At 47.7% G+C, this 17,084-nt stretch overlaps 1 protein-coding gene and 1 long non-coding RNA gene across 14 annotated transcripts in view; one reads left to right on the plus strand and one right to left on the minus strand.

Moving 5' to 3' along the window:
- The window catches only part of Trappc9 (trafficking protein particle complex subunit 9), a 475,208-nt gene that overhangs the window by 311,503 nt on the left and 146,621 nt on the right, over window positions 1–17,084 (minus strand). For all 13 annotated transcript variants that reach the window (XR_015624092.1, XR_015624090.1, XR_015624086.1 and 10 more), the window contains 1 exon segment: window positions 12,911–13,035. Coding sequence is in view for 6 of the 13 variants with exons in the window: in NM_001034156.2 (NP_001029328.1) it covers window positions 12,911–13,035 (125 nt within the window). In the remaining 7 variants the exon portion in view is untranslated.
- LOC134479749 (uncharacterized) lies at window positions 411–6,267 on the plus strand. Its single transcript, XR_015624828.1, has 3 exons — window positions 411–578; window positions 3,339–3,507; window positions 5,017–6,267. It is a non-coding gene; the product is annotated as an uncharacterized LOC134479749 (long non-coding RNA).

A 17,084-nucleotide genomic window follows, 5' to 3' on the forward strand; every position in this document is an offset into this window, starting at 1 on the left:
CTACGAGGAAACAAAGATCTAGCTGCACTGTCCCCAGCAACAACCCAGCAGAGTAATACTGGGCCCAGGGATGGCATGTAGAGAGGACCTGGGCTGCGTGCAACTGTCCTGGAGACTTGGGGCTGGCGAGACTGGAAGACTGGATCCAGAGGACTAGGGGAAGAGGGGGGGGAGGGCAGAGAAGGGCAGGAGGAAGAGGAAATGCAATGTGGGAGGTGGGGGAAAGAAACTTGGGAACAACTTGAGATGGGTGGGGGCTCCCAGCGGTAAGGTCTGAATGGATCATCCTAACTGACCTGGGCGTTGATGCAAAGGTGCTGCTGCAGTTGGAAACAAACACATCTCCATTGTTCTCTTTTATCCCGTATCAGATCTACACGGGAAACGCCCACCCTCACCACCTAAGCAATGAGTGGCCCGAGACCCTAGGAACACAGTAACTTTCCAGAGGAAGCAGGAATACAGGCTGGACCTTTGGTTAGAGCCCACGGGGCTTTCTGCTATTTACACCGAACACAGCCTTACCGCCGGGACTCCTCTGCCAGGCCGCCGAGGTGATCCAGATGAGACACACTGATGTGAGTTTTAATTTCCTCTCTTTGCCAGATACGTATTGACATTTGGGCCACAATCCAACCCTTAGGGAGATTCATTTAATGAGTTTTGTGTTGCTTTTTAAAGTACCTATATTGTTCAAGAGCACAGAATGGGGGGGGGGGGGTGCGGAGAACAGGACCACGGGAACAGACCAAGATCTGAGGAGAGGAAGCCTGCCCAGGCTAATGACAGAGCAGAAGAGGTGGTCTTCGGGACTCAGAGGGGTCTTTTCTGGAAGCTCAAAGGACACCTTGATGAACTAGCTGTTACCTACTACTATCCCCAAGCTCAACACTTAGCAAGTCAGAGGACTACTGGTCCCTTGGAGGCCTCTGCAGAGAAGTAAGGAAGAAACTCAGTAGCTCAGTGGGCAGTCAGCTCCACTCAAGCCACTCTGCTCCAAGAACCCAGCCTGCATGTCACCTTTGGGCCTTCTCGGTAGCAGCACCCAGGGTCCTAGTAGTCTCTCTGGTTAATACAAGTTTCTGTACTGAGAAACATGCAGACCCTACTGGCAAGGCCTGCTTCTTTTCCTGTGTAATCCCAGGAACTACCCTAGCACTAAGATACTGCTCTCTTCAGCAAATATTTATTGAGTACATTCAGCATGCCAGACACTGCACTTCAAAAGGGAGGCTGTGACAGTGAGAAGGACAGAAGGGGACAGATGATGCCAACACAGCAGACAAATTACTGCTGCAGCCACAAGAGGCAAGGGGTTGAGAGGAGGGCTTCCTGGAGGGGATGCCGGCACAGAACAAAGAGCAGGACTCAGAGCAACGGAGCAAAGGCTACATCTCAGACTTGAATATTCTCGTCTCATTAAAATGCAGAGCCTGACTCGGGAGGCCTACCTCGGGACCCTCTAGATCGCATCTCCGATTGGCTTGCAGAAATGCAGTGCTGGTAGCTGATAGTCTCAAAGCACTATCTGGGCTGAGCTCAACCCTGAGGCTGAGCATCCTAGTCCATGTCCCTCGGCTTTGGCCAAGCCAGTGGTTCTCAACCTGTGGGTCGTGACCCCTTTGGAGGTCACATGTCAGATACATAGCGTAGCAGATATTTACATTATGATTCGTAATGGTAGCAAAATTACAGTTATGAAGTAGCAACAAAATAACTATGTTTGAAGGTCTTCATAACGTGAGGAACTGCGTTAAAGGTCACAGCACCAGGAAGGCTGAGAACCACTGCTCCAGCTCACTTTAGAGTCAGTTTCTTGAGAGGCAGTTCTTTTTTTTTTTTTTTTTTTTTTTTTGGTTCTTTTTTTCGGAGCTGGGGACCGAACCCAGGGCCTTGCGCTTCCTAGGTAAGCGCTCTACCACTGAGCTAAATCCCCAGCCCCGAGAGGCAGTTCTTATTTATACTTCCCTGTTAAGCACTGCTGGCATTCTTGTCTGTCTTGGTGAACATTTTTTACTTTGTTTTTAAGAAAGAGGAGAGAAACTTCTGGAATTTTCCAGGAATATCTCAGGTTTAAAAAAAAAAAAACACTTAGTTGATGTTTTATAAATTTTATTTTCAATTTTTGCAGAAAAGAGTGCCTCCTCGCTTACGTTCTACCATGCCCACTGTGCATGCTGTCACACAATATCCTCGCCTCCCCAAGCAGTTCTAATTTCAAATATTTTATCTCACTGTCATTTATATATTTTGTCAGGCAGCAGGTCTTGATATTAAATTTAAAAGCACAGTCATACCTCTACTGAGTCACTCCGGTGCTGGAGATGTTCTTACACAGTGACTCCCACTCACTAAGTCAATTTTACACCCTGGAGCTTATCAAATGGGGAGAATATGAAAAAGAATGGTAGCATGGGACTGAGGGACCAGACAGCACCTCACTCTATGCAGAATCCCCCAGAAATGGGTACAAATACAATGGTGCCACAGCAGAGCTCAGTGACAAAGGAGGGGAGGTACGTTCCACCCACAGATGAACAGGTCAGGTGTGGCAGGGAAGAGAAGCAGTGGAAAGAAAAGGTCAACCCATCCAGGCGCATGGGAAAGGCCACGGCATTCGATGAGCCCAAGCCCTCCACACAGTGATGCCCCAGACCAGCGGTAACTACATTAGCTATCACATGTGGACGCGCTTCTGGCCTCAGCTCCCCATCCTGAGCAAAGAAGCTGGCCTCACAGGTCGCCGGGAGATGAGAACAGCTCATTTTTTATTGTCTAAGCATTGAGCCTCCGAAGATTAACAGCCATGCCAAAAGGGCCTGGAGGCAGCTCAACACAAGGTCCCTCTGGCCAAACTGTGACAATTTGAGCAATGACAATAGCAACTCTAAGTGGATCAAAACACTGAGAACAAAAATCCATGTGTCTGTGAAGATGCTAAGAGCTGGGGAACAGAGCTGGAGTTCAGAATTGGAAAAAGGTTGAGGATGTGCTTCTCTGTAGTCAGAGGGCCCCAGCAGATGGTCTAACTATTCTAATTTATAGAAGGATACTTTGAAAGCAGAAATAAGAAAGTACTTAGCACTTAGGACTCAGGCAAAGCCATTTGCTATGGGTGAAGGACCAACACAGGGCTGTTCTCTTGTGAAAGGAGAACCTGCTGGGCTTAGGGCCTTGTCAACCCATCCAAGGCCTCCATCTTGGCCTCAGTGTTGGCGAAACAGTCAACTCGAGTATCAAAAGCCACAATAATTCTCTTACAATGAGTGAAGGTTCAGAGGAGAGGTGTCAACTGAGTGCTCAGCTACAGGTGGACATCTAAATCACTGCTACTCCAGGACTCAGGGTCATCACAGAACAGAGGGGACGGAAAAAGAGGCGCCAAGGTCTAGGAAGATGGGACCTCCCTCTGGACAGGACAGGAAAACAACTCATGACTTCACAGCAGCTGCAGTTGCCTGCACAAGACCTGTACAAGATCAAGCCAGTGAACTTTTCAACATGGAGGTAAGCGGGACGGTACTCCCAGTCCTAAGAGAGGGCTTCTGGGAAAGGGAGAGTCTGTTTTCTTGATGAGCATGGCCCCTTCTAGGTCAACCAAGCTCCAGTGGATAGCCACATCCCCAGGAATACCTGGGCAGCACAGACTGAACTTAGTGGGTTATTTAAATGGAGGGTAGGGGGACAAGAATGTCAGGTGTCGGTAGGGAGAGAGGAATGGATATGAGAGGAATTAAGACAGAAGAGAAGGGGTGAATATGTTCAAAATGTTGTATAAAATATTTTTAGAAAAAGAAAAATCCTAGAAGATAAAATGAATACCAACTTTGTACTAAAAAGCAAAGTAGCAATCACTTCTCCCTACACATATATGCATTTGTAGGGATGTGAAACCATCTTCACTTGATTCTTCAGAAGTCAGAAAAGCAAGGCCATTCTTTAAAAGTTGAGTGTTTGTTTCAATCTTACAAAGAAAAATCCAATCGATTATATGCAAATTTCTCAAATTTGTGTGTGGAAGAAGCAAATAGGATTGAAATCATAAAACATGTATATACTGATTAATGTGAGGGCCCCACCCCACCCGTCAGGGGGATGCACAGTGCCCAGCATCTTAAGAATGACAAACACTCAGCTATAGCCCTTCCATGAACAAACCACTCAAAATGATGTGGGTTCTGATGTGGATTTGTATACCAACAGAGTTAAATCATGTAAAAATATTAGGACTTTCAATTATTCTCGATTAAAAATAAGAATAAACAATAGTTTCAATATATCTTAGCATTACCAGGAGTTAAAAGATCATTAGTAATAGGAAAGAAAAAAGCCCACATGGGTAAATTACCAGATAACTCAAACTTCGAAAGCAGTTCGTACTGTACAATGCATGTGCTAGGGTTCTAAAAGCACCAGAAATATGTTTATTTCTAGATTTACAAGACTAGAAACCCAGATCAGAGACATCCGTGAAAGCACCATCCATAAGAGAACACTATGCATAGCTCACTGACTCAGGATGGATGTTGGTTAAGAATTGTGATACAGAGGAGATTAGGGGATCGTGAACTTGAACTCAAGTTTCTTAGGGGACTGTCCCTTTGATGGTTACTGGACAAGTAGAGTGTTTACCAGGCACGCCCTATATGAACTCGTCAAAAATCAAAGTGAAGAATACACGCAGAGGAATGGACTTAAGGTGAGGAAGGAGTCTGTCCCGGAGCCAGGCTGAGCTCTGTGTGACTGGCTTCCTGGCAGGTGGGAAAGGCTGAGCAGCGGGACCAGAATCACAGGCCACCGCTTGTTTTCCCTCCGCATCGCATGGACCATGTACCTGTGAAGCCCAAGTCTTGAAGCCATCCTTGCCCTTCATATTCATGGGCGGATTCTCATCCCTGGTACAGCCCCAGGATGCGGCTGGAGTGCTGCCTCGGTGCCCCTCCCTGAGCTCTCCATCTTATTTAGACTCTGGCCTGCCTGCTGCCGTAACCCTCAACCCCTCCTCTCTCTCACCAGATTCCCTCCTGAATACCGTGTGTTCCAAGGTGGGATGCTGCACCATGGCCAGATGAGGACTCTCATTCATCTTATTAACAAGCTAGATGGAAAAACCCACACGACCGACCGTCTGGAAGCACCTAGGAAACCTAGTACCAGTTCCTGTATCTTTTTGTTACTCTCATCAAATCAGGAATATAAGGTTCACAAAGATAAAAATAATTACCTTCTACATTACAGAACTCCTTCTAAAGTCAGCCAAGGTCTTCTCTCACCCAACTGTTTTATGCATTAGCCACTTGAATGGTGACTTTCTTGCCTCTTTTCTTCAAATTTCCATGGTGGGCATTTGAGAATTCTGAGTCCTGCCCTTCTTGACAAACAAAGAAGAAAACCTAGGCTATTCAAGTTTTGAATGTCAGCACTAACAAACTCAGGGTAGGGTAGGGTTAACAAAGTGGTGTGGTCATGAACATGCATGTGTCCACGCCACATTGCACAGTCCAGCGTCCCTGCCTGTCACCTCACCTTATCTTCCTCACTGCATCTGTTACCAGAATGTGTCTACAGAATTGCTCTAAACATGTCTGTCCCTTGTGTGGGCTCAGGCTGTGTCATTCACCAGCCTTCCTTCCCAACGTTCTCTGCTTCATTCTGCCTGCCTCTTCACTAGCCACCCACCGTCACTGAGTGGCAACAGTCACTTACTAGCTACATGCACAGCCGGGCTCTCTCCTAGCATGAGTGAGGAGAGAACACCACCCTCTGCCTTTGAGGAACTTCGGGGCTTGGAGTGCGACAGAGGAAGGAATGGCCAACAGCTTCACCAAGTTCCAGGAGACCACATGGACAGCACACATATAGACACAGGGCCACGTGCCTGCTCATTCCAAAGAACCCACCTCACAACAGGAACTCTTCTTGGGGTATGAAGGATCATCCTCATTCCAGAGATGGCTTACTTGAACCTGTCCACTGTGACAAAGCTGGCCAAAAGCAAAGGTCACTGCAGGCCTGATAGCAAATAAACACGGGGTTCTTCCTCCCATGTCTTGTCCTTTTGATAAGATGTAAACACTTGGGAAGCAGGGTAAGAATTATTTTGTTTTGACATAGTCTCTAAACTGCTTTGGATTTTTAGGGACTAATCATGTCACCTAAATGTCCTTACCCAAGCAAACATATTGCTTACTGTCAGTCATTCCAAATGGCAGACTTAACTCAATTTTCTTCTTTGGCAAGAATGCAATAAAAGTACACGTTTTCTTCTCCTGTCTGGTTCTTTCCTGCTGACTGCAGATCAATCATGCTGAATGTGATGGCAGAAGCCAGCTCTCGATAATAGTCCCACAAGACCTGCTTGGCTCTGAGGAGATACCCAGTGTCCCTGGAGACCCTGCAGATGACCGGTGTAGCCCTCTGTAGCACAGGGTCATGCATTCAAACATTGGATGGTCTCTGTTGCTATACAGACATTAATCCTGTGGGCACAAGCTGGCTTGAGCAGGCTACATTCCATATCGCTATGCAAAGGTTTTAGGACCAGCCCCCAGATCAGCTTTTTAATGCCTAGACTTGGTTTTAATTAAGTGCTTATAGCAGGGTTTTATGACAAAAGATTGTGAAGATTCCTTTTCAGGATTCCAGGTAGTATATATAAGTCTGTTGTGGAAGTTCCCCAAAGTGAGCTCCTGTTGGTACCCCATGCCTGTACAGCAGGAAGGCTTCAAAACCTCTTAAGAATGCCGAAGACAGGCCGTAGGTGGTGGTGTGTACCTTGACCCTAGCACTTGGGAAGCAGAGGCGGATGGATCTCTGTGAGTTCTTCAAATCCAGCCTGGTCTACAGAGCAAGTTCTAGAACAGTCAGGGCTAAACAGAAAAGTCTTGTCTTCAAAAACCAAACAAAACCAAACAAGATGCTAAAGGCCAGTCCTACTACTAATAAAAATTAAAGGGGGATCAAGGTCTCCCTTTCTAAGACGATAATCCCTCAAGTAAGGACTCCACCCCGGCTGCATCACCCAGGACTGCCCCGAAGTACCCATTCCCACCCTCCAGGTAAGGGTGGCCCCCAGGTGATTGTGGGGCAGGCTAATGCTACTGCCAATGTAGCTCCTGCCAAGGGTGGGGTATGGCACTAGAAGCCATTTTAGTACCTTTCTGTCTCACTGGTTCCACACTCTCTAAGAGTATAACTGCTGCGTGTGTCTGCCCCTTGCAAAGGAGGAAATGCAGACAACAGTAAGTCTCACCTCTATAATTAACTTGCAATCACCTGGGGACAAAGGTAACTGGCAATAAGAATACTCCAAAGGTTGGCAGCCTCTGTTAGCATCCAAATAACGGCGCCACTCCAGTGGCCCATCCATGACAGAGTGGGACAAGCTGTGTACACCTGTTCCTCTCTCATCAGAGCTGTAATGAACTCTGCAGACGTTCTCCCCACACCAGAGACGGAGGTCACCCCTGCCTCTGTCTGTGTCTATTCTCAGCAGACATCACAACCAGCATGGTTTAGTGTTAGTCTCTGGCCAGAATGTGACTCTCAGACGCTGTACGTGGCTTTACTCCCAGCATTTAGAACTCAGCATGTTCTGGTTAACTGCTCTCTAGCTGTCAGACACGTGAACTGGATAAAAGCTGCAGGAGGGCTTAAGAGATGGTTCAATAGGTGAAGGACAAGCCTTGCAAGCATGAGGACCCAAGTTTAGGTTCCATGCAAAAAGCCTGTCCTGGTGATGAACACAGGTAACCCTACCAATGCAGAGATGGGACGAGAAGACACAAGGATCCCTAGAAGCTCGTGGGCCAACTACCATGGCCTGTGTGGTGACATTCCAGGCCAAAGAAAGACTGTGTTTCAAACAAAGGCAGAGATGGGGCTGCAGAGATGGCTTGGCAGGTCCTTATTGCTATTCTAGAAGACCTGAGTTCAGTTTCCAGCACCCACACCAGGCAGTTCACAGCTACCTGTAAGTCCATCTCTAGGAGACCCAGTACCTCTGGCCTCCAAGAAAACCTGCATTCGTGTGCACATACCTATAAATGGACATACACAATGTGCATAATTCAAAGTAAAACAAAATTAAAAAGTAGAAGGCACCATTAGACCAGCACCCATACCGCGTATACACACATACACACACACACACACGCACGCACGCACACATGTGCACACACAACATATACCTGCAAGAGGCTTGACACAACACCCATGGTCTCAAAAGGTCTTAGCTTTGCCCTCCCTGGACCTGGAGGAATGTTCCTTTGGCCTCATTTGGTATTTGTTTTAGCATTCCACAGACAGCAGCCTCTCTCCCCAGCTCTCCAATCTAAATTTCTTATTAAGTTTTAAAATTGTTGAGCAGATTAAAGGATTCCTGTGAAGCTTTTATGCTTAAACTTCGCAAGGAAAATGCCCTGTCTCTGTAACTATCACTGGGACAGATTAGAAATAATTTGGAGCTGAATTGGATTTGCCATTTTGTGAGCTTTTCTTATCTACCAGGACTAATAGCAGACACTTCCCTCCCTACAAGAGCTGGGAGGAAGCCTTATTATCTGCCTTTCACAGAGTGGAAACTGAGGTCAGATAGGCCAAAAGGCTTAGACATGACTATTTCATCAATATAGCTTGAATCAATAGAGTGTGTTCTGTATCCTGTAATAAATTCAGGGGCACAGAAATTGCACAGGCAGTGGCACTGTGGTGTGGTAGAAATGGCTTATGCACAAGCCTTGGAATCAGAAGCACCTGGGCTGAATTTAACTTCTACTTAGAGGCTACCTGACCCTGGACATTTCCTTCACCTCATAGAGATGTGTCCTAATTTCCCCTGAATGATGTGCAATTGTACAGAAATGGCCCTGGTAGGCATCAGAGCCTCTCTGCCCCTTGGTTCTCTGGACTCAGCAGGCTCAGGTGCTTGCCCTCCCTGAGCTGCCAGCATTCTGGAAGGCTAAGACCCTGAGCTTGGAACTGGATGTTTGGGAGCCATTTTGCCTCTGCTATGTAATTACTAGACTGATTCTGGTCAGTCACCCATTGCACCTGGGCCACCGTGTGCCTGGAAAGACCTGGGGGCAGGCGTCTGTGGCAGCTTCACTGCTGTCTACATGGTGGTCTCCTCCAGAATGTCTATATCACCATGCTGTCTGATGAGTCCCAGCCACCACTGCAACCTGGTCCAGTAGCCTTTGCTGAAATAAGCCTTCTCTTCTGATGCCTCCTGCTCAGGGACCGGCTACTCCACTGCGCTCCCTCCCCCACACCCATTCTCCGCCAACTTCCTTTCCTTCCATTTGGCAGGAAGAGACCTACATTAAGGCTAACACTTGCTGCAGAAGCTCCAGACCTGAGTTCAGTCCCCAGAACCCACAGTAAAAGGGGAGAAGCAGTTCTCCTCCTACCATGAGCAGGCCATGGCACATGTGCGCTCCTACTCAAACATGCACACATCACACACACACACACACACACACACACACACACACACACACACTCTAGTAAGTAACTCAAAACATTTAAGGATCTTCTATATGCTGTCCTCTAGCTTCTCCAGATGCAGCACAGCAGGCACACACATAAGAAAGAAAAAAGAGGGGTGGAGGAAGAGGAAGGGAAAGGGGAGGGGAGGGGAGGAGAGCGGGTAAGGGACAGAAGAGCATGCTGTTTGCTTAACCTGAATTCTTCGCAGATTCTTCCAGTACATCCCTTTTTAACTATAATTATTAAAGTGCAAAAGCATGTACGAGCTCTAAGAAAGATCTAGCAGTTTATGACAGAGCCAGTCTCTGTGTGGTGCTGCTGGGGTGTCATGGGGACTCCAGAGCCCAGGCCAAGCCTTTCTCTGTGAAGCATGAGAGAACAGCTGGCCCGACGGCTCATCTCTATTTCAAGGTGGCAGAGAGGATTCTGGAAATAGATGCCAGACTTTATTAAATGCTACGTGCATGGGGCTGGGGATTTAGCTCAGTGGTAGAGCGCTTACCTAGGAAGCGCAAGGCAGGCCCTGGGTTCGGTCCCCAGCTCCGAAAAAAAGAACCAAAAAAAAAAAAAAAAAAATGCTACGTGCACGTGGCAACAGATGAAGTTGTTTATTTAATTTTCCTTTCCTCGTTTATCAACATGGAGAGTTTCAACTGTGGGTTTTCTGATGTTAAACCAACCTTGCCTTCCATAGATGAGCCCTGTTCAATTGATGCTGGACAGCCCATTAGGTAGCAAGCAGGCTCAACTCCTGCTTTAGACTTGTTAAAGCTGTAGGGGGTGGAGACTGTCTATGGCGTGATGTGATGCTCCGTGTGGGTTTTCTTCAAAAATCTATTTATCTTATTTCTTCTGGTTTTTCTTTTTTCTTTTCATTATCATCATCATTATATCATCATCGTCATTACTCTGTGTGTGTGTGTGTGTGTGTGTGTGTGTGTGTGTGACAGCTGGGAGAGGACACATGCCACAGGATACACATGAAGGGCCATTTCTCTCTCCCCACCTCCATGTGGGTGCCAGGCTTTGAACCCTGGTCCTCAGGGCACGCATGGCAAGCATCTTTACAGGGCACGCATGGCAAGCATCTTTAGCCTTGAGCCATCCCACTTGCAGTGTTCTTCCTTTCACAGTTTGCAGATTTCCTATTGTTTCTCCCTTAAGGAGTTTCTCTGTGAAAGGTTTTAGCAAGAACTCTCTTTCCTTGAGGGATACAAAGCTACCTGCTTACTTACCCAGTCCTCAGCATAAAATGCTTCGCAATGCACCTCCCTTCTCCCTTATCATCTCGGCAAGGCCTGAGCAGAAGCTCCCTATCTTGGGCCTGATACTGGTAATTTACATAATTACTCTTTAATCAATCTGGCTGGAAGTCGATAAATTTCGCAGACTTTCTCAAAAAACAAGCTTCTGGTTACTTTGTCTATTTCAGGGATTTTGTCTGTTTCTTAGCTCATTGATTTCTGCCCTGTTTGTTTTTTTTTTTTTTTTTCCCATTTTGCTTACTTCAAGTTTAATTTCCAACTTTCTTCCTAAGTTCCTGAAGTTGAAGTCCAGTCTTTAGCTACTCTGTAAGGCACCATGGTGGTGCCTACCACCTCCAAAGCCAACATGCAAAGGGCAGGAGGCCTAGTGCCCTGGCAAGCTCCATTGTTGTCAAGATTTCAGCATTTCTTCCAGCAAGCCACATGCAGGTGTGAAGTGGAAAGAAGGCCTGTTTAAGTACCAGGAGGCAAGCACGGAGAAGACTCTGGCTCTCCACTGGCTGCACCATCGTCCCATCGCTCTGTCTGATCCAGTTCTGCTTCCAACAAGCAAAGCCATTGGCAGCTGTAGTAGCACCAGGCACAGGCCAACCTGGGTCCACAATAGCCAGTACCATAAGCTGGTGGCCTCTCAGAGGGCTCTCGGCAGAGCCCTTGTCATGTGTTGATCACACAGGACCACTGCAGATCGCATGCGATTTAAACAGTAGTTACTGGCCCCCAGTGATAGTTGGAAAAGGAGAGTTGGGAAATAGAAGCCAGAACCAATCTGAGCCTAACTAGACACCAGGTCATCTAGCAAGGGCAAAGCCTTACTTCCTCCTGAGTGACTCTTGGGCTTACAGCTGCCACCCAAACTTATCTTCCCTAGTCTCCATTTTCTTTAGCTATAAAAATGAAGCCCAGGGGTCTTACTCTTTCTTCCCCAAGCCAACAATGGCCAGTCTTCCAGATGGGACTGTGAGAGGCAGACAGGCCTGGCTTATATAATTTGTGTGGTAGGGATACATGTCCAGGGCCGCAAGCATGCTGGCTAAGCACTCTGCTACTGAGCTGAGACACTTCACTGATGTTCCCCCACCAAACACAGCATCCATTTTCAGTTATCACACGCCGTCCCACCACATGCAGAATAAACAGTCCTGAGTGCAGACCCAGTTCCTGTCAGCCACCTGTATCCTTCGGGGAAACGCGATATACCTAGTTCAAGAAAGTGCTTGGCAGCCTTATCACCCGTGACAATACCAGTAATGATTTTATGGGTTCCACACAACTCGGATTAAATCATGCCATTCTTCCTCACATGCCCCACAGGCAGCCCTCAAACCACTGGCATAGCCTTCCCCATTCCTCCGAGGAGCCTACTACTCCACAGAACACAAACCCTTCTCCACACTGCACCAAGGTTACTCAGGACAGCTTTCAGGGCAGCTCTTCCCATCCAACTTGGGCTTTGGGTAGAGCTCTTCTGGTGGTCCCATCAGCCAATGCTCTCCCACATTTTAGTATGGGGCTAGCAAACAGCATGCCCACTGGGTGGCCATAAGTATGCTCGCTTAAATAGTGGTTCTATGCCTGCACCCCAGCCACTGCTCAGGGCCCTGCAGCACCCCACTGTGCACCTCCGGAGACAGGGGTAGGGGGTGCTCTGCAGGGTCTGGACTGGTGCCTGGAGCTCCTATTCTCACACACTCCTTGCAAGCTCTGCTCCTGTTGGCCCTCGTGTCCTGAGCATCCCGGCTTTGTACGGAGAGCTCCAGGAACTGTGGGCTTACAAACCAGCACCTGCGAGAGTTGCCAAATGATTAAGAAAAATGCTGAAGTGAATAGCCAAACTGAGAACTGGGCAATGAATGCATCTCTCAAAGGAAAGGGACAGGGGGGAAATCATCTCCTCTGCTCACTGTCCTCAATGGCAGGCCTGCCTTTCCAGTCTCTATGTCACAGCAAAATCAGAGCTTGCATCCCCCCAAGTACACGGCACATGAGTCGCCTCGGGACTGCGTTCCAGAAATGCCACAAGAAACGAGAAACCATTTTCAACCACACACCTCCAATCTCCTTCAGAAAGGTACTCCAAATGCTAGTTGGAAAGTGCTCCAGCAAAATCCAGGAGAACCAACCCTGGCAGCCTGCACCTCCACGGATGGACTCACCTTGACGTGGCCAAGGTCCCCCGTCTTGCTGCCCTCGGAAGGGTTTGTGGGTCTGCTCTCCACTCGGGGCCGGACAACCTGGCGGAAAGGACTGGACAGGGGAAAGCCGCTCACACTGATTCCATCTAGGGAGGAAAACAGAAGTTGCAGGTAAATATGATCATCTGTTTTGTCAGGCAGGGATTTGTTTATCCAAGAAGTAACATGAAGGAGCATGATATTCTCTCCTCCCTGGTCTAATTACAAGGCGGGAGGATCTTCCCCGGGCATTCATTCACACAGACACTACCACCCCGCAGCAGGCCGCTTCCTCATAGGGACTAGTGTGGGGAAAGTGGACTTTCAAGGAGAACAATGACCCAGAAGTTTCACTGGGGCTCTCAAGGAATGATACACTCAGTAAAGAGCTAACCAAAGGCAAAGCAGCTCTCCTGGACACTGGAGACCAGCTGCCAATGAGCCACTGCAAAGGAACTAGAAGATTCTACCATTCTGCTCCCCATGTCCCACTGTGGCCCCAGCTGTGACAACCATCACTGATCCTCCAACCTCCCCCAGGTCTAAGCACTTTCCACAGTGCCTCCCCTGGGTACACTGAAAACAATCCTTCCCTCTGACTCCCAGCACCTTCTATGGCCTGAGATCTGTGCATACTATGTGCTACCCAGTGCAGAAGCTGAGTATGAGAGACCAAATCAAGGAGTACTAGATACTGGGAAAGAGGGAAAATGTATATCAGCAATGACTTGAAGCTGGAAAGCTTTGGAACATGCACACTTTGCACACACACATACATACACACATAAATACACACATACATACATATAAAATACACACACACATAACACACACGTGAAATTTGCCCAGAAACCTCAAAAACAATCCTCTTAAAGCGTGTGACCTCTTCATGGACTGAATGGCTGTGCTTTCTGAACCCAGTGGAAGGTAGAGAAGAAAGGTAGCACCATACATGGGCAGGGATGTTTCCAGCTCCCGTTGGGGCAGAAGCTTGGGCAAGAGCAAAGCTTGAAATGGCACAGGGCAGCTGCAGAAGCGAAAGAGACAAGCTGGGAGAAGATGTCACAGGAGACACTGGGAAGGAATTCTCTCCAGCATGGGAGCTGAGAAAGAACAGAAAATGATGTTGGAGCATCCCACCTGTGTTTATGCCAGCACAGGCAATCACAAATCAAATGTGCAGAATGGATTTGTCTGACAATTAATAGGAGGACAAGGGCGAAAAGTCACAAACAGATGGAGGCAGTCTACCAGGACCAAGGAGCTTAGAGGTACTATGAGGATGGGATGCATGCAAGAATGGTTTGAGTCGAAAATAAAAGTGAGCGGGGTGGCGTGAACTTCACAACTACCGTTTATAGCATTCAATCTTTCCATTAGGAGAAAGGCTGTGGGCAATTTCAGGATGTAATTCTGCATGCTGAAATAACACTTCCCTTGAATTCAACTGCAATATCACAATCATCATGACAACTGGGAAATGACAGCTGAAAGCAGGCGCTAGCAGTGGAGGAAAAGCAGCTACTCTGGCCACACCAGCAAAGCCAGCCTACAAAGGCATATCCGAGAACTGGCAAGGTATGTGTGCCTGGCTGCAGAGGAGCTGGCCTGTAAATTGGGGAACTGGGAGGGGCAGGACAACCTTCAACACAAATGAGCATCATCCAATCAGCGAAACCATGGGTAGTGTAGAAGCGACCTTAGAGAGACTCACCTGCTTTTCTCTCACCCCTGACTTTACAACTTCAGGATCTCCAAACTTTGGGCTCCAGAACCTACCCTCAGTGTCCTCCAAGGTTTTCAGCCCTTCTGCCTCAGACTAATCCATGTATCTGAAGTCTCCAGCTCATAACAACCTGTTGCAGGACTTTCTGCCCTCCACGACTACGTGAGGCAGTTCCTACTGTACCCAGCAGCAACCCCCTTCTCTCTGATAACCCTGACAGATCTGATCATGGATCGTGGTGTCCTTGGACTGGCAATGGGCACAAGTCCATGGGGGCATCTAACTCACTCTATATTCCCTGTAAAGTGGGCATTACCGTACTGAGTCTACACATGAGAAAGCCAAGGTTCCAATGAGGTTGACTTCTTCAGTATTACACAGCCCATCAACACATGGTTAAAACCAGAACTCAGAACCACCAGCCACACTGAGACAAAAACAACAGCCTGAGCTCACCAGCCTGGGCTGCTCTGGAGCACAGCAGGAGGTCCAGACTATACACCAAGCCCCCACCAACCAAACGGCTTAGCAACCAACCCTAGTGACAGGGTATGCTTTTTTAACTGTTTCCAGAAAGCAAGAAAGAAAAAGACATGCGTGAATAAGGATATATATAGTAACAGATACCTAAAATAAACCTGAATAAAATGTAACTAAAATAAAATACACTTGCAAAGGTAAAAGAAAGCAACGGGTCTCTTTCCCGGGAGTCTGTCAGTGTAGGCTGCTTCAGGTAGAATATTTTTCAAAGATGCTTTCTCATGTATTCATAAAAATCCATGGATGCCAAAAAAGCCCATCTGGTTATCATAAAATATGCTCAAGGAAACCAAAGCAGTAGAAGCAGTTGGCTGAGAAGATAAGCCAATACTCATCCTTAATTTCCATGGAGAAAGCAACATGCTCATTCATTCAGAAACTCTGCAATGTGTTTAGGAAAGTAAAAATAATGTCTGCGGAGACAGTGGACTTCAAGAGGCACGGTCCCCAGCCTCCATGGACAGCCATATCTGGACACTGCTTTCCCTCCACTGGCTGTAACACAGCTATCACACCAGACCTAAGGCCTTCGGCCTTTTCCCGTGTCAGGAGGCTTCCCATTGTCCTCCTGAATACATAGAGTGCTTTGGAGTTCTGGGAAAAGTTGTAGCTTTGGGTACATGAGTTACTGATGTTGGTGGGGCAGTGACCTATGCAGAGATGGATTAGTTCAAGGCTTCCAATATATATTTTACAAAAATTTCAAGCTGCTACCGAATCCCTTTTTGGTGGGATAAGATGTCAATCAGAAGAGTGATGATTTTTCTTGATGCTAGAACAGGACTACAGAAGGAGGGTAACTGCAGTTGCCCTGGAGTGAGACATACACAATTCTCTGGGGAGGCCATCTGGAGGGCACTAGTGCAGAGCTGTAGGAGATGAAGCCACTAGTGAGGGTGCCCTTCCTCCTTTTCCCTGTGCACTGTTACTGGATGGCCCTACGCTTGCAGCCTGGGGTTCAGCAGAGACACCAGTGTCTTGCTAAGCTCTGATAAGAACCAGCGCTGCTTCCCATGGGTGAGTATGTCTCTTGCCACCTTTCTGAGGAACAGCCTAGGGGCAGGCTGCTAGGGGTAGTGGCCATCAGCATAGGTCTTCATCCAGAGTCCAGGGCTATGTGCAAATCAATTTGATTGTGTATCGCTTCACCATTTACTGACAGCTGAAGTTAGTCGGGGATTGCTTTTATTGGTGGGCCATTGCTCTGCAGTCTGCTGAATTCTCTTCCATGACCTGCCTGCTCCCCTAACGCTGTCCCCTGGAATCAGAAGATTTGTTCAGGAGCTCTGCCCTGCTCTGCTGCTCTCTTTTGAGAATAAATATGGATTTTTGGAGTTCTGAGTCTTATTTTTTTTTTTTAAAGAATGGTGTGACTCATCCCGAAGCACCCGGAAGCTGGAGGCAGCTAGCTTGCTTGCAGCCTTAACACGAAGGTATCTCTTTCTGTCTCTGTAATTCCTAGATGCCTCACTTTGCCACAAACATGTGTTTTGGTTTTGTTTTGTTTTTAAAGAAAGCCTGAGATTTTGTCGAACTTGGTTTTCCTTGGGTTAGAAAGCACTAGGACAGAGAGAATCAGTGCCCAGCACACGCGACTGGCATGTAATTCAGTTACTTCCTGCCTGTTCTCACAGGGTCTTCCCTTGTGACCAGGAGATCACACTGGTCCTGCCCCCTACATGCCCCTGTGCCAGCCCAAGCCCCGAGAATCTGCCTGAATGCATGTCACCCTACTGTGCTTATCTTGAGGGCAAGTCCAGGATCCTTGTCTCTGAATTCCCAGGTCCTGCCTGCCTGGGTGTCCCTTCGTCACTCACCACTTACCCCCTCAGCCTCTGAGAGCCATCCCTTGGTCCCCCTTTGTCATCAGAAACAGGGCTCCCCCCCACC

The sequence above is a fragment of the Rattus norvegicus genome, chromosome 7 (genome assembly GCF_021556685.1).
Source record: "Rattus norvegicus strain SHRSP/BbbUtx chromosome 7, alternate assembly SHRSP_T2T, whole genome shotgun sequence".
Classification (NCBI taxonomy): domain Eukaryota; kingdom Metazoa; phylum Chordata; class Mammalia; order Rodentia; family Muridae; genus Rattus; species Rattus norvegicus.